The 22,711-nt window shown below is 31.1% G+C and overlaps 3 protein-coding genes across 7 annotated transcripts; 1 reads left to right on the top strand and 2 right to left on the bottom strand.

The window, feature by feature from the left end:
- Positions 1–861: 861 nt before the first annotated feature.
- On the bottom strand, positions 862–3,584 carry LOC137821143 (uncharacterized). 4 transcript variants are annotated; one of them, XM_068625603.1, is made up of 3 exons: positions 3,032–3,584; positions 1,627–1,786; positions 862–1,228 (listed from the first exon to the last, which is right to left on the bottom strand). In XM_068625603.1, the coding sequence occupies exons 1-2, from the start codon at positions 3,393–3,395 to the stop codon at positions 1,656–1,658; spliced, it is 495 nt and encodes a 164-aa protein (XP_068481704.1). In that variant the 5' UTR covers positions 3,396–3,584; the 3' UTR covers positions 862–1,228; positions 1,627–1,655. The 4 variants fall into 4 exon arrangements, with proteins under 4 accessions (XP_068481704.1, XP_068481703.1, XP_068481702.1 ...); XM_068625602.1 differs by having other exon boundaries at positions 862–1,366; positions 3,032–3,509; XM_068625601.1 differs by having other exon boundaries at positions 862–1,366; positions 2,960–3,477.
- A 2,510-nt stretch (positions 3,585–6,094) lies between these two features.
- Positions 6,095–10,197, top strand: LOC137820967 (uncharacterized). Its single transcript, XM_068625325.1, has 5 exons — positions 6,095–6,252; positions 6,743–6,960; positions 8,790–9,023; positions 9,252–9,400; positions 9,670–10,197. Exons 1-5 carry the CDS (start codon positions 6,166–6,168, stop codon positions 9,861–9,863), a joined length of 882 nt encoding a protein of 293 aa, XP_068481426.1. The 5' UTR covers positions 6,095–6,165; the 3' UTR covers positions 9,864–10,197.
- A 989-nt stretch (positions 10,198–11,186) lies between these two features.
- Positions 11,187–16,169, bottom strand: LOC137820353 (uncharacterized). Of its 2 annotated transcripts, none has more exons than XM_068624398.1 (6): positions 15,730–16,169; positions 15,441–15,641; positions 14,916–15,019; positions 14,254–14,430; positions 11,632–13,733; positions 11,187–11,459 (listed from the first exon to the last, which is right to left on the bottom strand). In XM_068624398.1, the coding sequence occupies exons 2-6, from the start codon at positions 15,635–15,637 to the stop codon at positions 11,358–11,360; spliced, it is 2,682 nt and encodes an 893-aa protein (XP_068480499.1). In that variant the 5' UTR covers positions 15,638–15,641; positions 15,730–16,169; the 3' UTR covers positions 11,187–11,357. The 2 variants fall into 2 exon arrangements, with proteins under 2 accessions (XP_068480499.1, XP_068480501.1); XM_068624400.1 differs by having other exon boundaries at positions 15,781–16,167.
- Positions 16,170–22,711: the final 6,542 nt, after the last annotated feature.

Raw genomic sequence — 22,711 nt, forward strand, 5'->3', positions numbered from 1 at the left:
GTGTTGGTTTGGGTTCTTAGATTTCAATTTTTTCTAGATTGTGCCCTTCGTCTAAATCTAGATCTAGATTTTCATTTTGTGACTTTCAAACAAATTGACTTATGATGTTATTATGTGCTGTATGTTGATTGAAGTTTTAGCTTCTTTGTTAGAAATTGACTTTTGTACAAATGAATTCACATTCTTCAATGGCTGACTTTGCCCTTCTAACACCATCAACATGAATCAAACATTCAAAATTATCTAAACTCCTCATCAGAAAATGTTAATAGACTGCCTAAATATTCATTATAAAACATTTAATACCTTGAGTTGTAATAGACTAAGAGGGAAAGTTTCATCAAATCTAATTAAGTTATTAAACATTGATTTAACTAATGATAATTTTGACAACTTTTAACCATTAATCTACCCCCCCTACAGTATTATAATGGGTCCATTTGTTTAAACTTATTTTAGAAAAAAAAAAAGTGTTTTTATTATGAAATACTACTTTTTATGATCTTTAAAATGTTTGGCTAAACCTGTTTAGAAAAGTAAAAACAGAACAAAAAGTAATTTTCTACCTTTTTCTTGAAACTTATTGAAGTTGTTTCTGGTAAAAAGATGTAGTAGAAAAGAGATCAACAATGTTAAAAACATGGAGAGGTGTTTATGATTTGTATAGTTGCAAGCATTGTTAAAACTCATTAGGAAATCTCAATGCTTTAACAGCACTGTTTCTTAAACACATTGCTTAGTGAGTTTGCTTGCCTTGTGACCTTTCCATGGGAAACTATTTCTTCAAATACAAATCAAAGGGGAGAGGGATTGAGAAGAAAATATAAAATAACTTGGTGCTGAGATTCAAGACAGAGAGTGTGACTTCAATGAAGCTTTTAAAGAAATGTCTGTTACAGATATATACAGATCATAATGAACATAATACATGTGCTCTAAATAGAGAATTTCCTTGCAGGTTTAGAGGGAAATATTCTAAAGGTCTTTTTTTTATTAGTGGATAAGTATATACATTCAGCCTACAAGGATTCATTCAACCTAAGATTGCAAATATTCAGCATACACAGGATAAACAGATCAATGTTGCGTCAAGTACAGTGAGATGGGTTTAATCCCAAAGAACCACCAGTTCTGCGCCTTAAGGAATTTCAATTTCAATATTTTAGTCAGGGCTTTCTCCCATGTTTTTTTGGACTTCTCAACAACCTTAGTTTGCATCATGAAAATCCTACAAATAAGAGTTCAACATAGTATTGTTACATGGGCAAACAATATACAGATGTTGAAAAATATATTGTGCAGATCTTGAACTACAAAATCATATGATTGCCAAATGCTTTACTTCTCTTTCATCCTGAGATGCTCCCTGTTCCCAAACCAAAAGGTGGGGATTAAAGAATGAGATTTCATCTTTGATTACATATCTATGCTAAGGAAAATTGTATTTTTTTAGGATCTATCTAGAATTTTTGTTATCTTTAAAATTCCTCTCTATCCTTCCCCCACTTTTTACATGACATGCATTACCATTACCTAGTAAATGTTGATGTGCAGCGTGTTATAATGTCCATAAATAAAGACACAAGCACAGAAGAAGATTCCAAGCTAAGGAAGAAGCTAGCTCACCGCAGCAACTGGTTCAGCTAAATTATGAATTAACTCTCTTCATCTTCTGAGTGAGCTACATTTTCTGAAAATGTCAAAACCTTCACCTTCACAGTCCTCTCTCTCCCTTCCTGGCTAGTTACCTCCACATCAGTATCCTCATCATCAGAAGATTCACTCTCTGAAGTCAAAAAGACAAGCACATGGAATTGTTTGAGCTCGTAAATCACAGTATTTTCACCCAACTCAAAGTGCAAAAATAAATAAAACAACATCTGCAGCCTTCAATGTATGATACTTATGAACAACATTTTAGAGAAGAAAGTCATGAACATCAAAATAAATTAATATTCTGATCCTCAAAGTTTCACTAACTTGTTAGCAATGCCCATCAGAGTTCATACACCAATCTACCCCTCTCATAAGTACATAATAAGAAGGAACACCCATCGCATTGCTTTTCAGGTTCCAAGTTTCACACTTCTAACAAGCCAACCCCCAGCCAATAAAAACTAACAGCAACAACTATTCTCCATTAACAAACATGTACGTATCACTTTTTACACCCACTGCCACGAACAAGATGCAGCAGAATCTGACGAAAGTCATACAAAATTTCAATTGGAATTAGATGCACTCAAAATAAGCCGCTTGAAAGAAATGCGCAATCAGCATCAGAACCATTAGTTTGTCCCTTTCTAACCAAAATCTACACATAACATAACTCGAGCCAAAACAACATTTTTTTAAAAATTGGGCAACCCCCTCCTAATCCAACCATAACCAAAAGAGGAGGAAAAAAACATTCTTGTCAATGCAAAAGGTTGTGGTATATGGCAATGAAAAGGACACAAATCAACAAAGAAGAAAAGACCCACAACTTCAGCACTGGTACAAAGCTGCAAGTTCAAAACAAAGCTTTAAATCACGGTCAAGGTCACAGCCACAGTCTACACAGGTTTCTACGAATTGCAGAAAACTGCAGACAAATGCGATTGATGTAACCACATTCGCAATTGCAAACATTCAAAAACCTCGAAATTACGGTCGAAATAGCGGTGGTGGAAAGATTTTTAAAACCTTGCAATTGCAGACAAATGCAATTGATATGACCACAATTACAATAGCCAACCCTCAAAAACCTCGACATTAAGGTCGAAATTGAGGGAGTGAACGATTGTTAAAACCTCAGTTTTTCTAAATGTGAGCAGGAACAATCCAAAACAAACACCACCCACAAACGACGAAATCAATCAACAAGAAAAATACACACCCAGAAACCCACGCCTTTTCTCAAGTTCCCCGAAACCCCCAAACACAACCAAAAAGCGGTAAAAAAAAAAAAAGCACCAACTTTGATGGTTTATCCACAGACCCAATTGCACAAAAAGGGCAAAAAATGAGATTTTGTGAGAAGGGTAGTTACCATTGATGAAGAAATTTGAGGAGGGCCAACCGCGGAGGGTGGAGAGAAGAGGGGAATCGTGGGGACGATCGTCTTCGCGGGTGAGCCTGTGGACGAGGTCGACGACGTTGGTGGGCGAGGGTCGCGGCGGCACCCAGAAGGAGGAGCCGGGCACGAAGGGTAGCCAATCCGGGGTGGCCTTCTTCACGAGAATCCTGTGGATTAGGTCATCGAAGTGCTTCAGCGCCACGTCGTACTCCGCCATGTCGACCTCCACCACCTGCGAGGCCCCCGCCTTGCTAGACCTCCGCCTCAACGCCACCGCCAGCGACGGGATTCGGCCCACCGACTTCGCCCTCCACAGAAAACCCGGCATCATAGTCATGTTTGACAAAGACAGAAAAAGAGAGACAGAGAGAGAAAAAGAGGGTTTGGTTCTGTTGGGTTGAGAACGAATGAAAAATCTGCTCCTTGCAGATGCACACAGATATAGCACCAAATTTCACAAAAATAAACTTTTTAATTGCTTAATTAATACCTTAATCAACTATTTAATTAATTAATTGCCATACATTTTATCTAATCCATTTTTAACCGTAGAAGCGTGGTGGTTGAAACTGCTTCAGCCCTCAAAATAACATTAATAAAAAATTTCATATTATTTTTCAAGTGCAATTTAGTTTTTCTAATAAAATATTATTGATAAAACATATTTAAGTTTATTTATATTATAGATTAAACAGGTAAAAAAAGTAGTTTGATTTAAGTCATAATTTTTTTTGGTTGACCTGATTTTTTACTTACGGACTAAACCAGTAAAAAAGTTATTTTATAAATTATTATGTACTACTTTTTTATTTATTGATAATTTCAAATATTTACTTTGATGATATATGAAAAATATACTGATAAATTATTCTGTCTTATTGAAATGTATGATCTGATGAGTTGTTCAATTGCTTAAAAAGTTATCATGTGAGAAAGGTAGGTAATAAAAAAAGTTCCACGTGATTAATTGTTTTTCTCCTCTTATTCTAATCTTATCCATGATATTTATATAATTAGTCTTATCTCTAATACTGTGGCTTTGTTAGTATTAGTTATTAGAAGATAATAGGTTATTTGTTTTAAGTTATTATATAGTTTTTTTATGAAGTTATTCCATTATTTAATGTAATTATTTTTCTGTTTATTTTATTAATTTTTCTAACATCTGAATCATTGGATAGATTTCAATTAATTTATATAGATGATGATGAGACATGGTTTTTAGTGTAAATAAGAATGGGAAGGTAAAAGTAGTAATTAATATTGATCGAGTACCAAGTAATATTATTATTTATGGTTTAAGACCATACATATTCATCTTGTGAAATATTAAAAAATAAAATAAAATATCTTTAAGATTATAGGTATCCTCCTTCTTACATACATAATCCCCTTTCTAATTCAATAAGCTATTTTATTTGATTTTTATATATTTAATTTATATAATGTATTTATCTTATAATGTTTAAGTTTATATTCATATATGTATAAAGTAAATATTATTGAAATTTAGTATAAATGATTAAATATTAATTATTTATATTAGTTTGATGCAGAGATATGAATTTGTATTTTTCTCAACAATAGACTAAAAGACACTTTATATGGTACCTAAGGTCGTTTAAGTCAAGATTAAAGGGAGTTGTGCTTCTTAAGATTCCCCAGTGGAACATAATCACACTAATATGCTAACATTTCGACTTATATGTTGAAGATAATCTCATTCCTCTACTAGAAAGTGGACGATAATTTAAAGGATATTTAATCATTATGATGTCTCTTTACAACTAGATAAAAGTGATGGTTGATGAAACTCAACATGTTTCTAATCGAGCACTTATGCCTAATACAGATGTTCAACCAAAAAGATTAGACATTAAAGAGATGTTCAACCAAAAGAGATAGGTATTAAAGACATTTTTTACATGACTAAGGTATTTGGTCAAGAAGTTTTAGTGTAGACATATATTTTAATTAAGTTATGTTTATTTTTTATTAATATTGCATTAACTTTTGTTCATTATTTATGATGTTGACTGAGACGGAAATGAGATGTACCTCCTTATAGGAGATAACTTATTATTCATAATCATAATGACATGACAAGAGTTAAATATAATCTTATAACACGCTTTTGACCATATTATCATCATTGAGACGAGACATCATTACACGTAGAGTGTGACAACATTTTTTTTTAAGTCAATAATTTGATTGTTCCACTGCATATTTTTCTACTAAACTAAATGCATTAAAGATCATTAGGGAAAATAGACTTTAAACATTTTTATGATAAATGTATGATCATGTAAATGATGTTTTTATTTAATTATGTTTCTAATATTTCAATAAGTATGTTTAAAATATTTATTTCATTCATTTAGTCACATGGACAAATTTATATGTATATGAAAAATCATAATTAATTTAAACATTCATTAGTATTAAAAAGCATTTAAAGTCAAAGTTATGCATGTTTACCTATTAGAATAAGGTAATGCATCAAGGTGTTTTCTTTTACACTCCTTATATATACATCTATCAATGTTATTGTTGTGAAATGGCTACACGTGAATAATTTTATATAATATATCGATTATTTTATTAAAGTGAATAAATTATTAATTTAAGTCATAAACGAAGTTGGTGTGAAAAAAACAAAATACTTACAACTAACATACAGAATTCCCATAAACTCAACTTTAATAATAATTTTTGTTAATGATAAATTTTAAGATACAGTAATAAAAAATTACTGTATATTATACGAACAAAACCCTAGTTAAAGATAAAAACTAAAATAATTGACATGATGAAAATTTATGAACTTAAAAAGAGTTATTAATTAAATATACACATATGAAAATAAGAGTGATTAATAATTTTTTCTTTATCTTCATCCAAGTTAATCTATATTCTGTTTTTTATAATTTTTTTCTTTTATTTTCTTCTTCCTTCTTACTTTAACATTTGCACAAAACAGGAAGGTACGTGTCATTCGGGGATTGGTTCACACTACGTAATATGTATATTAAAATCTCTTTTTTTTTTCGTTTTATTCATTTCCAGGTTCAGAACCCAAAGACACTGAGCGTGTATGATCAACAATGGCGGAAAACGCTCTCAAAACGGTGCCGTCTAGCTCACAACCCTCTTCGTCTTCTTCTCAGAAATTGGCTCAAGATTCTCCTCAGGTTCCATAATCTACTTCAATTGCACTTTCCTTTCGTATTCTTCACTTCCCTCCAATGCACAAACCCCTTTTTCATATAATTGGAACTCAAAACTAGGGTTACTATCATTGTTGTTCGTTTTATTTGTCATTTCAAGTCGGTAATTGTTTGATTTGTGTAGCTGATAGACCAGAACCATTCTCCCTACAACCTAATCTGCGCACGATGCTTTTCGGGCATCAAATCCGTGTTATTTTTTTTTCTCTCTTTTTTGTTTTTATTATCAAATACGAGCCGAGAAGCAGAATTTTGAGCGGAATAGTCAATGTTAAGATGGGATGCGTTAGGCCTTTTCTGTTAACAACCTAATTTAGCTCAAATCTGTGGTTTAATTTGTACCGTTTTTTAGCTTGCTGTGTGAACACACGTAGCAAGAAAATGTGCCCTGAAATTTTGTTTTAAACGCATCTATCTGAATCGTGGTAATGGTTTTGTGTGGATGTTGTTCCAGGTCCCTGCATATTCGAATTTTCCGCCGTATTTGGGTGGATATTATCAAATGATTCCTGGTATGTACCCTGCACTAATTCCAGGGTTAACTCTGCCGCAACATGAGGAACATGGGAACCGCGGAGCTGGCATATATGCTGTTCCTGTTAACTCCTTTGATAGACAAGTTACTGGACTTCCATGCAACAACCTGATTCCGCTTACTTACCGCATACCCACGTAAGTGGCAGGTTATTTTGTTGTGATGACGTTGTGTGGGATGTGAAGCTCAGTTATTGCACAATTTACATTTTGTAGTCTGATATTTAAGCATAATTTTCTACATGGACTTGTTGGAAATGAAAGTACGTTTTATACCTTTTCCATGCTTTGTTTTTCCATAGAACCTTTAGTAAACTGTAATATTTCTACTGACTTCAGTTTCTACTTGGTCACAGTGATTGGTGATATAGAAAACCAATAATTTCTTCAATTGCTAAATAAAAAGCGAAAAAATTGTTGAAATGAAATTATTTACCACAGGGGGAAAGTTGTAACTGCTAGCAATATGAGAAATGACTTTGATGTGAAATTGTTATTAAATTTACACCTAGTAGGCAGTGATCGCTTAGCATGGATGATTTTTTAGAGGTGTAAGAATGACCATGCATGAGTTTCCTCTTTGATAACTATTTTTACTTTATTTGATCTAATCTGCCTTTCACTTTTGTGTGGGGAATCAAAGGTAGATTGGTTCAAGGGTTATTGTTAGCTGTAAATGTATGGGGATTTTGGTAGCTGGAAGTAAAATTAGAGTTAAGAGTAGGTGGCCACATGAATGAAAATAAGGATTTGGGGTTGATAGGTTGGGATGAGTCATGCAAGAAACAATTAAGAATTTGATTGGGGGTGAATTTTTAAGACAGTCTGCTAGTCTGTCAGAAAATTATGTGTAGAGAATGAAGAAATTAAAGAAAAAAGAATTGTAGCTGATAACAAGAAGAAAGACTCTTCACCACATCTTGTGTTTGTGTCAGCCTGCCAAGTAATTAACAATTTTCCGCAATCTTGCAATCCGAGCAATGAACTGAAAGGAATCATTGATTTTATGAGTCCCATAGGACTTCAAACTTGATAAGTAGGCTTTGATACCATATCCTGAACCTAAACCAACTATGGCGAAAGCTTAAACTGTGTTGTGAAGACGCCTGAATGGTTTTATATTAGGGGGCTCAATTTAAAAACTTCTCAACAAGCACTCATAAGAGAATAAAATAGGATGTAAGAGGATTCAAATTTCTCCCGTAAGTTAAAATCAATATATGCTCCTCATGTGTTAGAAAATTTAGATGAGAGAATTCAGAAAAAACTGGTGTGCTTTATATAATTTTAACTCCTGGGAGGAAATTTGATTCCTTGTATCTTTTTTATTTTTCTACAAATACTTGTTGAAAAGTTTATATAAACATAACGTGCAACCAGGTTCATCTGAAACTAGCTTGAAAAAAGCAAGCACTAATAGGTCATCATTGGACCTCCAAATGTTCTAGGGAAATTGGTCCCAACTCTGCATTCTTGACATTTGATAACATGAACAACATTTCTTGTGTTTGTGCCATATTGTAGGAAGCTAATGGCTATACTACTCTAAATTATAGAGAAGCTAAAAGATAAACATTGATATTTTTTATTCATTACAAGGGGTAAAGAGGAGTCCACTTATATAATAAAAAATATGCCAAAAATTGAATAAGGACCGAAACATTCAAGGAAAATTGGACCTGATTCTGATTCACTGGCAGCATGAACTACACTTGATGTTGGATTTTCATTTTTGTTCCTGCGTCAGTTTTGGATGTCCTGTATGCTTTCAATGTTATCAATAGATCTAGTGATTGATGTTATGTCTTTCTTTCACACCAGTTTCATTTAGTGTTTCTTTATATTTTAGAAAAAGATAGCGGCAATTGATTAATTGATGAAAATTTTATTTGTTTTATTTGTTTTTGTGAACAAATATGTTTATTAATGTTAATTAATGGTTTCTGTAACTGAATGGCCATCATCAGCAATAGGCCAAGTTCTGAAGCTGCTGCTGCCAGTGAAAATCAGGGTCAAGCAGGACAGCAACCTCAACAGCAGCCTGCACCTCAAAGACAAGTTGTTATTAGGAGATTTCAAATTGCATTTCAAATTGATTTATTGCTTATGTTGAAGCTGGCAGCTGTGATCTTTTTATTTAACCAAGATGGATCAAGGCAGAGGCTTATTGTCCTTGTGTTCTTTGCTGCTATTGTATATTTGTAAGTACAACTATTTATCCTTCTTTTTCTATTTTTTTACATATTTTCTATGCTTGTAAGTTCTGCTGGTTTATGTAATCATCAAACCCAGTGAATGCTTCTTATATAAATCCTCCAACCCACGATTTAACCTTTTTGTTTTCCAATTCTTTATATAATATAAGTGTACTAATACTGTTTGGATTGCAAATGGAAGCTGTAGTATTTATTAATGGACATGTGTGACAGATACCAAACTGGAGCTTTGACACCAGTTATAAGATGGCTTTCACGAGGTATGCAGAGAGCAGCAGCACCTCCTCATCCAGCAAGACCTGCAGCCAGGGCTGAAAATGTTCCTGCACCCAGGCAAGAGGGTGATAATGCTGCTCCAGCAGGTATGATTTGTACATTTTATGCATGTGGTTTACATGTGCATTTTTGGGAATCACTAGTGATATTAGCTTATGTGATTTGTAATATAATTTGGAAGCCTTGTAAGCTTGTGAGGTTCATTTTATTTTGTTATACTTTATTCATTAATTTTCTTTAGGTTAAATTTCATTTTCCGAATACTTGTAATGGTCTTGTGTGCAATAAGTATCAATTGAAGTTTTGATCACGTATTATTGACACATGCTTACCTTTGGTTCTTATCTTTTGGAAGAGGGTCAACCTGAAGCCGAGATTGGGAACCAGCGTGCAAATGAAGCAGACCGGGCAGTTGAAAATGAAAATGGTGCAGAAGTTGGAGGAGTAAATGGAGGGAATCAGTGGTGGGGCATTGTGAAGGAGATCCAGATGATTGTGTTTGGATTTATCACTTCCCTTCTCCCTGGGTTCCACAACCACATGGATTGAACCATAATTTGTAGCTTAAAAGGTTTGTGGAATTGACATATGGTCTGTGACCATGCCTGAAATAAAAATGTATAGCATCAGAAGTTCCAAGCGTCATAACTAATACATACATAGTTAGGTGCTACTATAATCCAGAGGAAGATATGGTGCAACTATAGGGTGCCGTTTTTGTATCATTACTTGGTTTGTTCATAAAACAGTTTTTGTGGCTTCCATAGCAGGGACTTTAGATTTCTTATTTTTTCCCCAGTACTGTTTTCTACTGCTAGTGCCTGGTCATTTATTTCTTTTCTAACTTTGTATGATATTTCTCAGTGACTCGTGCTTTTTCCAATCACTCTCCAAACTACTCTTTAGTTCCTCCATCTCTTAATTGTTTATGTTTGAAGCTGAATTGCCCACAATGAACGGAACAAGATTGTTGAATCGTTCCTTGATGTTTCAAATGCACAATTATTTTATCTGCAATCTCCTTTTTGTCTTTTTTTTAATGAAATAAAAAATGGGAAAAAATATAATTATGTTAGAACTTTGTGGTTTCAATAGATATAATTAAGAAAAGTGGACGTTTTTTTCAGCTTTGGATAAGCAGAAAAAAGGTAAAAAAAAACAAATAATCATTAGACACTATAGATGCCTCACCTATGCAATTTTGATTCATGAATAAGCATCTGAAGTATTTTAACACAATGTTAATACTCAGACATATGTCAGTGTCAGACATGAGTAACTTATTGAAGTAAGCTAAAAACTATCAAATTAATAAATTTTAATATTGTAATATTAATAATCTAATAATATTATCAGTATTGATTTATCAATAACATTATTAATACTAAAAGAATGTATAATTTAATTTTTTATATATTCCCACTAAATATTTGGTATATACAAAAAATGAAACTTATGTAAAACATAATAACAGAAATCCTTAAAATAAAGAACTTGTGTCGGTGATCAAAATAAAGACCCGGCAGAATAAATAAAAACTTAACTTATCACTGAGGCTTACAAACATTTTTTATTCACTGAGATAATTTTCCATATAGTTAACTATAAACAAAAGCTGATTATGAATTCTATATAATTACTTTCTAAAGTTTATTAATTTGTCTCTAATCCAAATTTTAAACATCATGATAATTCTTGGAACAAGATTATAGCCTGAATTTTCTTTAGGATGCAGGAAGAAAAGCCAGTAACAGAAGCAAACCAACCCCCCAAAATTAACCAACTCATCTAAACTTGAACTAAATGTGAATATAGCTCGGTATTTGGTTTTTGACCCTCAAACACTGTTGTAGAATGCAAGAAAGCAGAACATATTCATAAATGCAGGTCTTTTTATTATGTAACCCGAATAAATATATTTACAAATTCATCTCTGCAAAATTTTGGTGGGGTTCAGAAAGAGCAGCAGAAGAACTTAATTCCATTGGCCCTAACGAATTGTAATCAAGTATTTATACATATGATCTATATACACGATCCATCTCACATCTCTGACAAAAGATTGCTAATTTTCCGAAGCTCTTTGAGAGCTGTCACAGCAGTAACCTGGCCTTTTCGGTCTTGTTGGAAAACAGATTCAATTACCTACACCACAAGCCAAACAAACAAGTATATGCAACCAGGGAGAGACATCAGATTTGGAACCAAATTTCATTCATAAAATGTTTTCATATTAAGAAAAGAAAAGCACTCAAACTGTGCTTATCTTACTAAATAACTTGTCATTGAAGTGTGATTGTGGGAAAGAGCTCTCTACCTGAATATGGTCAAGCATAGACTGCCCAATATTCTTCAAAGTGCCCATAACATTCTGGTCTACCGATTCTCCTCTGCAGCTAACAGAACCACCATGCTCATTAGTTGTGGATGAGGTGGCATGTGGAGCATTATTTTGAGTGCTACCACGGTTTGTAGATTCGGCAGCACCAGCTTTCTCAGATATAGCCTCAACAGTATTCCGTCCAAAGGGCCAAAGCCACTGCAACTTATTATGCTTTTTCTCTTTAGGAGGTGTGACTTTATTTTCAGCATCATTGGTATTGCACCCTGATGTTAGGGGTGGATCATTGGGACTGGTATCTGAAGTTTCATTCGATTCAGAGTTTCCTGTATTGTGGAATGATGTCTGAGAAATGTTCTCAGAAGGATCAGAGATTGGAAGGGGTGGGTCATTGGGAGTGGTATCTGAAGTTTCATTGCATTCAGAATTTCCTGTATTGCAGATTGATGTCTGAGAAATGTTCTCAGGAAGATCAGAGATTGGAAGGGGTTGATCACTGGAACTGCTATCTGCAGTTCCATTGCATTCAGAATTTCCTGTATTGCTGAACAATGTCTGAGAAATGTTCTCAAGAGGATAGGAGATTGGCAATGGCGAACTAATACCTGATGTTTCATTACGTTCGTCTAGGGATGAATCAGATGCAAGACTACTTTTCTCTGAGGTTATTTCATGATCATTGGCCTCATTAGGGGGGCTAGTTGGGTCAGAATATATAGACAAGTCTTCCTCACTGCCAGAATGTACACCTGGAGATCTGTCATCAGATGAGTAATTGTTGTCACCATTGGAGCTACTGTCTTCTTGTACTTCAACTGCTTCAGAAGGATTATCATTCTGGCAAAGGGTTTCATCTGGCTTCATTTTCTCTGCATCTTCCTCTGAGCCAAGTGCCTTGCGTAGATCTTGCAACAAATTGCGCCTAAAATTTTTGGCACTCTGAAACCTTGATCTAGGAGGGTCAGATTCTGCTCTTCTCAAACTGAATTTTACTTTTTCTGTCCACCCCTTTTTCCGGGTGGGAACCTGTTTTTCTAGACCATCTTGCCTGTGTTCTTCAGCCTTCTGGGCAACTCTCCACTTTTCTTCCCAGTAGCTATCAGGTACCAAATTCAGAGAAGTTTTCGGAGACAGAGATTCAGATGGAAGGGTCGCAGATCTACTATAAATCGATTTACTTTGGTAATGGAACCCCATAAGCAAAAGTGATGAGGATGAAATATCAACACTTAGAGCAACAGCCTGCAAGGATCTGGCCTTCTCTAGTAGTTTTTTTATATTAATGTCTTCAGGGAAGTTTAATAATCTCTGGAGACACCTTGTAGGGTTTTCAGTTGCAAGCAGTGAAGATCTTAAATGAAGTAACATTGCTACTGCCATAGCTAAGATAAATGCTCCTCGGGGTGAATTTAAGATTCTGAACTCACAGTCATCGGAACCTTTTCCATTGCTGTTATTCTCTGATGCAAATATCTCATCCCAGATGATCAAGAGGTTGGCAAGTGAAAACTCTCGTCCAAATAAAACTCGCAGCCATCGAAGAGAAAAGTACTGGGGTTCAACCCCAAGATCAAAAAGATGGCTGTGAAGAGATGAATCTACTTGAGACAACAAATAATACAATGCAGTAGAAGCTTCAATCACAGGAGTAAGGCCACTGTGGGACCCGGATACAGGGGAGGAAGAGAAGAAATCAACCATTGCAACTGAACCATGGGCCCCGTTCATTAAAGCCTCAAACATACAGTACGCATCATGTTCCATGAATTTCTCAGATAAAACAATGCCCAGTTCACCTTCAGCTCCATAAGCATCACTTAATAATACAATGGTCTGTATCTCAGGATCAAGTTCATCAAGACTATTGACTTTAATGGAATTTCCAAGGGAATCAAATCCATCCTCCATCAATTCTGGAGACTTTTTAAAATCAAAGCTGTAAGAAAGATCATTCTCTTGACCTAAAAGGCCATCAAATCTGTCTGTAAAGTGATCTTCATAAAGCTTCCGAACTTCTGAGAGACGCTCCAAATCAACTTGCAGAACATAAAGCAGAGGAGCAAGTAACTCGTGCATTCCTATAAAATAAGTGAATGAAAGAAATTAATCAGTCAATATTTTCATAGCAAATAAAACTACAGTAAAACTAATTATGTGAAAGCTGGGAAACCAAATTGGAGGAATTTGCATCTTCCCAGGTATTAGGTTTCTCAACAATTAATAGCCTGTTTGCTTCGGATCAGGATAGACTTGACTTTGAAGAGATTGGTTTTAAAAGAATTGATTTGAGTTTGGAAATATGTTAATGGCCAAAGCCATGATCAAATTCTTGACAGATTTTGGCTAGTGTAGTAAAAGGCATTTGGATGCTCCACTGTCAATTATGCAGGGTTGGAAATTGGAAGGAAAATTTTGACAAACATCACAGAATGAGAAAGCATACATAAAATAAAAGAATATTAGCTATAAATATGTATTTGGTGTTAGAAGAAAAATACAGCACATGAAAATGAGAAGCATATTTATAATGGCGATAAATTTAATTAATGTTGATGAATTGTTAGACACCATTGCTTGGCTTGGCCCAGATAATTTTACCTTGTCTATAACCACATTCTGGGTTCCTTAGACACCACAGTAACAAAATTCGTCTCAACATGCTCTGGCATCCTGGTGCCTGAAAATAACTGCCATGTTCTGGGTATAATCGTGATAAATCCTGATCAACCATTCTCTCTAGCTCTGCATTGCGGAAAAAGCGACTCCATGTACTATCTGCATATAAAGGCCAATTTACAGATCAGGTTCAATTCCAGATATTATACTTAAGAGAGACAAAGATGGCTAACTGATGGCAATTCACATGAAAGAATTCCATGAACACGACGACACAAGATAGACAATTTTCTTCTTTTAAATCCATTATTGCCATTTACCATAACAAGTGATTGATTGCCACTATGCACTAACTCTTATCTTAATCTTCACACGAATTGAATTTACATAAAATAAACAGGCTACATCGCTGTACTCCTCCATAACAACATAAGAATTCATTTACTTATCCTTAAAAATGAAATAGACTGAATATAGAGTACATATGAGGCTCTGGTTTAGCCAACTGAGAAAAGGTTTTCAATATAGTGTACATTGTCAGCACAGATATCAAACATGCTGCAAACTAGATTGGCTGAATCAGGGATACATAATTAGGTTAACAATTAAGGTGCTGAAATAGAGTGAGAAAAGCTTAGATTTACCTGGATTCAGTGAAAGTGGATTGTCAATGGCAAGATTGGGTGAATTAGTTCCATCCTTTGGAACATGTGGTTCAACCAGAAGGCGCCTTCTCAAGCTAGCATACCTAACAAGAAAAACAAATTTCGTGATCACAAAAAAACAACCATTAGCTGTACGAAAGCACACTCATTTCTAAAGTCCACTCCTCGATTATTTGCACAGAAAACACATTATCAAAATGCAAGGAAACACAGAATTCATCAAACACGCAGCAAGCCCTCTCTACCAGAGAAAGAACAGATTAATCATTTCTATTTCCCACCAATGAAATCGTCGATGTAATAATCTACCCTCATAATGAATAGTGTTGCCCTTAACCTAATGAATGCATCCCAAATTCAAATGCCAGCGATAAAAAATTCTGTAACTCCACGACTTTATCTCCACCATAAACTCACGTCACAAACACACACACAAATACATTATCATCAAAATTAAACAACGAAAAATAAAACTAAAAACATGAAATGTAGCAGAGGATTTACCTTCTTCTGCAATTGGCGGTGACTCGACGAAAATCATCAATTGAAGTCGAAGTCGAGCACGGCAACACCCCAAGATTTATCCGCCACTGCAGCCCTCTAAGATCGCCGAATCGCCGATTCTCCGGCGCCGATCGCTTCAAAACGGCGTCGGAGCTGGCAGTAGTCGCTGACAACGGATCAGACAGCGCCGGTGGCATGACCCTGCAGTAAGTCCCAACAACCCAGATGGTAAAAATCAACGAAAATCCCAAAAGACTCGAACTTTCTAGCAAACAGAAACCACCCTCACCTCAAACTCAGGAAGTCAATAGAAAGGCCCAAAGTCAAAAAGAGAGAATACCCAGTTCAGTTATAAAGATAAGCTCACGAAATTGAGTTGGCAGAGTGAAGAAGAAGCACAATTTAAGCAGAAAAACGAACTGGGGTGCGAGAATTCAGTGCAGAGAAACAGAATGATTCACACAGTTGCATTTGTTGTGTGAGTGTATTATGGATTGGTCGGTTGAGAAGAGGAAGAGAGAGAAAGAGAGAGAGAATAATAAGTTTGTTTGTGTAGAGAAAAAGGGGTTGGATTGGGTTGGAGAAGAAGGGGAAAAAGCAAAAGCAATGGTGAAATTGTGCAATGGTGTGATTGTGCTTTACCTATTGGAATGGAAGGTATGGTGAGTTGTCTTATTCACAAAAACATGTTCATCAATTTGTGTTCTATATTATGTTATCTTCTTTTTCTTCTCTCTCTCATAAATAAAATCATATAATACATAAATAAATCACATGCCAATCCCATAGTTGCTGCTCAAAATTCCCAACATTTTGTCACTTTCTCTTCTGTGCCTATCTCTCTCTGTCTCACCAAAACATTATTATATTTATTTTTTTATTTTTTTATTTTTTGACAGTAACAGAGTTTCATTTTGTTGGGTGAATCTGCAGATCTTGTTTGTTTAGATAAAATTTCATTCATTTTAGTTATTTTTGTTATTTATATAAATTCTTTTATTTTTTATTTTACATTTTTTAAATAATAACTTGTATATTGAAGGACCATTATGCTTTATTTTACTAAAGAAAATAAAAACAAAAATTTCACTATAAGAAAATGAGTTATTTATTTGTGCTTTATTTTAACTGTCAATGAATGAGTTATTAATTGAAAAAAGTGAATAATAAATGCATATCTTTCAGCGCCGGCTTAATTAGAAGTTTTTGACTCATTTTATTTATAAAGAAATTTGATTTAGATTCGTTTTAAGAACTTGCAAATATAATCTTACCTGAATTTAGTTCCAAAACTAATTCAGGTTTAGATATTTAGTATTTTGTTTATGTTTTTAATATTTATCCTTAATTGTTGTTTTAATGTTTGAATGAGATTTTGCTAATTAAGATAATTAAAATAAAAAAAATTATATTACAATAATTATATTATTTATTGTATAATTCAATAGTGTATCTATCATTTTATACAAATTAGATAACCACATATATTTTATTTTTATAGTAATCAATTTTATGTTGCTTGAAAAAATTATTCAAAGAAAATTACATATACTTTTATGTTATATTGCATTATAATTATATGATTTCACCTTGTATAAAATAAAACTTATATGTATTTATCTTTCTAAATAATATTTTGTGAACAACACATTAACGATTATTTAACAAAAGTGATATATAGAGGATATTGTTTTTTAATTGCTTTTAGTGTCACTTTTAATTATACTATTTTATTTTTATTTAATTAAAGTAATTTTATTATTTAATAAAATATGTAATTGAATATAAACTCGCTAAAATATATATATATATATATATATATATATATATATATATATATATATAAACTCGCTATATAGTGATTTGCTAATCTTAGTGGACCTCTCTTTCACACTTTTATTGGAAATAATTTAACACAAAAAATTTGTTTCAAACAAATTTAATTTTCAATAAAATTCAAATTAATGAGAGAAATTGTCTAAAATGTTAAAAATATTGCTTCTAATATTTATTTTCAAATAATAAACCTTAGTACATAATTGTTTAATTACTTCTCCTTTAATTTAAAGTTTAAATAATTTCTAACCAAAACATTCAAACAATAATCTACTTATTTGAAGTCCTATTTAATTATTAATTAATATTATTAATGTATATTTTTAATCCGATTTTACGTAGTACAATTGTAATTTTATAATATATTTCTGTTTAACGATTAATAGGTCTCTTATAATTGATTTCAGATCAATTATATTTTTTCTAAATAAAATATTAGACTAACTACCGTTATAACTTTTAACTTAATTTTTGGGTTTTTATATAACAAAATTAAAATTTATAAATATAAATATTAAGTGATTAATAAAAGAGTAAATAATTCTTTAAAATTATAATTTTATTTATAAAACAATTTAGTACTATATATAGTGTAATTTTTACTATTAATATGTCACACTTAAATTTTTATTTTAATCATCTCATGATATTAAAAAAATTTAAAAAATGATAAAGAGAACGTAATATTGATAAGTTGGTTGATTATGATTTATTCATTGAGAATTATTTCATGGTATAATAGGTGTTTCCATCTGGTATGTTCTTATAATTCTTTATGAATAAATATAATTTACCGTTTTTGTTAACATATGAGTTTTGGTATAATCTTCTATATTTTTGTATTTTTTTTAATAATAATATTTTTTCATGTGACAAATGATTCATTACAAGAAAAACATAAAATAAAAACCAATTTTAGAGACGAAAAATAAATAGTTGCTATAGTAACTAAATTAGATATCATTTTAGAAACTAAAAAAATAGTTTCTAAATTAGTTTCTACTATTGTTAAATGGTTTCTAAATTGGTATCTAATTAACTACCAAGGTTTTAACTACCAATTATTTAGATTCTAAATCTGGTAGCAAAAACCTTGGTCACTATAGCAACTAATTATTTTTTTTCTTTAAAGTTGGTTTATATTTCATGATTTTCTTGCAGTGATTGTTATTACTTGAGGTGTCTATATACCTGAGATGTTAAGTTGAATAATGATGCCTAATATGAAAGTTTTTGTAAAAAAATAAATAAAGTGAACATAATTAATTAGGTTTATATTAAAAAATTTGAGGTATTTTTTTTTATTCTCCTATGATGTTTGAAACAATAACTATTTAATAAGAGAAGAGAAAGAGAAAAAGAAAAATAATTAACTGTCTTGTTACTTTAGAGTTTATTTTTTTAAAGACAATTAAATTTTAATGTGATATAGATTTTTTTTAAATGGGCGCATATTTAATTGATGGGATCCAAAATTTTGATGTTTTTGCATTTAATTTTACTTCCTTTCTAATAAGTATTCATGATCCATTCAATAGCTTTGAGTACAATAGAGTAATTTGTTTTTTCTTTTAAAAGCAAATTTATGATGTTTTAGAGGTTACAAGAAAAATACATCATTTTTTTTTTGTTAAATCGGACCTTTTTTAGTAATTGGATAATTTTTTTTTTTATTAAAATATTTTTTATATTTTTTTTACAGAAATAGATATATTATTTTTCAAATCACAACTTTAAATAAATAAAAATCAATATTTTAAGCATATATTTGTAATTTACCTTTTTTTAATTTAAAATAGACCAGCGGGTTGGTCTATATAAATAATAACAATTTTTTTTCACTACATTATTTTATAATGTATTAAAACTATATATTCTTAACCTCACTGATTTAATTTAAATATATTTTTATAATTTTTTTAAAATAATTAATATGTTATTGTTATGCTATTTTCATTTCTAAATTGATTCAATAACCAATTTCATCAAACCATTGAATTTTTAATTAAATAGTATTTTAAGGACTTAAAAAATAAATTTAAAATAAAAGTATTATGATTAAAATAATATTAAAATATTTTATTAATAAAGTGAAAATATCATATAAATAAAAAATCAGATTTCACTTAAAAGTAATTAATCTACCTTCTTCTTTTTTTTTTTCTAAAATACTGACTATATCATTTATAAAATTTATTATTTTTGTACTCTTAACACTAATTAGAGTAAATGTATCCAATCATATTTTTTATTTGAATAAATTCAATTTTATTCGTTTTTTCTTTGAAACAATTATAGTTTTCATGTTTACATGTGTCTTGTATGGAAGGTATTTGTGCTTATAATTAGTTTTTGTTAGTTCAGAGTCATAATGGTGTATTTAGATAGTTATTAGGACTCTCATGTGTAGGTTAGGTTATTCCTGCATTTTCTAGGAGTTGAAGTTCTTTATGAGTACCGTAAATGTTTGTGTTTAATTAAATAATTAATTTAGAAAATTGAGATTTTTGTTAATTAAAATGTAGTTTGCTCTAATCTTTTGTTAAATGATTTGAAAATATCTTTTGTTTTGAACTAATTGAATGCGTGTGAAAAAGGACTTGAGCAATTGTAGAATTCTAAATAAGATAAAGTGAATTGTGTTGGATAGGATAATTTTCAAAATTAATAAGAAAGGATTTGAAAAACTCAACTTAAGACACCTGAATCAGTTTTAAGATTATGCAAATTATGCATATTCACTAAACGAGTCATATATATTTTTGATGTTTTATTTTAGTATATGTATATATTTTTAAATCAAATATTATTTTATAATATTATTTGGTGATTATGTAAATTATATATATATATATTTACGTGCATGATATAGCTAGAGATGACTATGAGTGTTACTTACAACTACCTTGTATTATTATCAATCACACTTGAGTTTTTTGAGTTAATCTCCTCCTAAACACCCATGTTAAAGATGCACTAACCAATAGATCTTCTTAATCCCTTTAATGACCACTACAAATTAGGAAGGGTTCAAATTTTATATTTTGAGAAAAATTATCATAAATATTCAATTCTAAGTTATCAATCCATTGATGTTGTTTAGTAGAGTTGGTTAATTAGTTGATATGTCTATATTTTAATGTAGCTGGTAGTTTAGTTTTCTTTTTATTTAATTAGTTAAAAAGGTAGAAAATTGTGACACTTAAAAGTGTCCACATATATATTATGTAAAGATGACCATTTATTCTAATATGTACAAGTAGAGAATGAAAAATCTTAATCCTGTTTTAAATTTTTTTTTGATTAAATGGTTTTAATAATTGATGTATAAATTTTTAGAAGATATATAAAATTAAAAATGGAAGATTATGAATTTGTTGTAATATGTAGGAGAGTGAAGAAGTGTGGTGGAGGCATATTCATTTTGTGATTTCCTTCTTCTCATTATGCTTTTAGTCATTATGCACTTTCCACTTCGGATTTTTATGCTCACTTTCACATGAATTTCTTTCAATGAAAAATCGAACCCAAAATAAACTTCAAGCTACTATTCACATGGAAAATTATTTATCATTTTTAGAAACTAGAGTGAAACCCAAATACTTTAAAATATCATAGTTCAAGAAAATTATAGTTTTATTTGAAAATATATTAAGAATTTATGTAATAACATAAATATAATATTTGATCTCCCTTTCCTTTTACATAACAATAATTTTGTTGATATTTTTAAACTTTAATTGATTAAATTATTTTTTGTGATACCTTAAATGACCATGTGAGACTTATGGGTACGATTGGACGAAATAAAAACACCTAAAAAAATGAAAATTGAATTAAAATGATTTTTTTTAAAATAAAATATGATTAAACTTGTGGATTGAGCATAATAGTTTGAAGATACCAAGTGATATTTTATAACAATATTTTTATATTATACAACTGAGTGAAAAGTTTTATTGAGTCATTTAGAATTTATTTAAACAAAAATTTGATAAATTTAGTAAATATTAGATTATCATAAATATATAATTTTACGTGTGTTTTGAATATCATAAATAAACCAATAATAAAAATATTTTATTTTATAATATATGAGTGTAGTTCATTTACAAACGGATTTTACAATAGTTAATTAAGTTGAAATTCTACTTTTTAATAATATACTAAGAAATGAAAGTTGTATTTATGTTTCTTTGATCTCATACTTTTTTTTGGAAATAATCTTAACCAATCACTCAATTAAAATGTGAGTTGAAATTAGGTAATTTTGAATTTGAGAAGCAAAACGTTTTTCATACGTTTTTATTTTTGTTATGGAGAAGACGTAAGTGATTAGAATTTGAAGAAGAGAGGATAAAGTGAAAGTCATGCATAGCCATGAAAATTTTATATTATATTTTTGCATTGCATTGATGATGATGATGACTGTGTTGGCACAATCATTAGTTTCATTGACGTGGCGCATACGTGTTGTTCTCTTGAAGATGATTTTGTGTTACAAAATTTGATTTGGTAAAAGCAAGGAAACAGAGAAGAACCTCTCAGGAAGCAAATAAGCAACACCCATTATTATTTCCTACCACACACTTTCACCAAATCTTCATCTTCTTCCACCATTCACATCCTTTTTTAGTACGTGTTTTTTTTTATTTTTATAACATGTGTTTCAATGTTTCTTATATTAATTTTCTTATCTGTTGACAAATGTTGATGTGATAGTGAATAATGTTTTCAAACTGGGTTGAGATCAAGAGAACGATTTATTATATTTTTGTTGGTCAGTCTATCTGTTCTTCTTTTTTTTCAAAATGGTTTTTGTGTTCTCTTTCTACTTTAGTACTCATCAACTTGGATTCCAAGTTCGGATCATACATGCAGGAAACACTTTGACACGCTCAAATGAGATTTTAGTATTAGCATTCAGTATTATTAGTATTGAATAATGACGTACCTGATTCTTGAAATTTGTGCTTATTTATATAATTATCATTGACATTTTGTTATTGGACCGGATTAAAATTTTGGATCATGACTAAAAGTGTATTACCTCATGTTTGGCCACTAATTTAATCTTCTGCTTAGACATAATGACTTTAAATATCTCATCGACGTTGATCAAGTACTGGATTTTCATATGTTGTACGAATCCGACCGATATTAAAAATTCCCTTTAAAAAGATATTAGAATAAGATTAAGTAACTTATGATAATTAACTTATGTCCTTATGGCGTTTGTTTCAAGTATATGTTTTGGTTTAAATAAATCCTTAACAAATGTAAATTAAAAAAACAATTGTTAACAAGTATTGTGATCATTTAAAAAAATTATACTCTGTAGAATTAAAATTCTATCTACAGTAAAAAGATAAAAATGATTAAATTCTAAAATATTAAAAAAAATCCAAATTAAGGTAAACTAAATATGCATAAGA

This window comes from Phaseolus vulgaris, chromosome 9 (assembly GCF_000499845.2).
Source record: "Phaseolus vulgaris cultivar G19833 chromosome 9, P. vulgaris v2.0, whole genome shotgun sequence".
Classification (NCBI taxonomy): domain Eukaryota; kingdom Viridiplantae; phylum Streptophyta; class Magnoliopsida; order Fabales; family Fabaceae; genus Phaseolus; species Phaseolus vulgaris.

Coding starts and splice junctions, on each gene's coding strand:
- LOC137821143 (XM_068625601.1), bottom strand. CDS start 3,395: ATGACTATGATGCCGGGTTTTCTGTGGAGGGCGAAGTCGGTGGGCCGA. Junction 1,787..2,959: donor TCTGTGGATAAACCATCAAA/GTTGGTGCTTTT, acceptor TTTTGACTTCAG/AGAGTGAATCTTCTGATGAT.
- LOC137820967 (XM_068625325.1), top strand. CDS start 6,166: ATGGCGGAAAACGCTCTCAAAACGGTGCCGTCTAGCTCACAACCCTCT. Junction 6,961..8,789: donor CTTACTTACCGCATACCCAC/GTAAGTGGCAGG, acceptor GGCCATCATCAG/CAATAGGCCAAGTTCTGAAG. Junction 9,401..9,669: donor TGATAATGCTGCTCCAGCAG/GTATGATTTGTA, acceptor ATCTTTTGGAAG/AGGGTCAACCTGAAGCCGAG.
- LOC137820353 (XM_068624398.1), bottom strand. CDS start 15,637: ATGCCACCGGCGCTGTCTGATCCGTTGTCAGCGACTACTGCCAGCTCC. Junction 15,020..15,440: donor ACCGCCAATTGCAGAAGAAG/GTAAATCCTCTG, acceptor TTTTCTTGTTAG/GTATGCTAGCTTGAGAAGGC. Junction 13,734..14,253: donor AGAATGTGGTTATAGACAAG/GTAAAATTATCT, acceptor CTTATTTTATAG/GAATGCACGAGTTACTTGCT.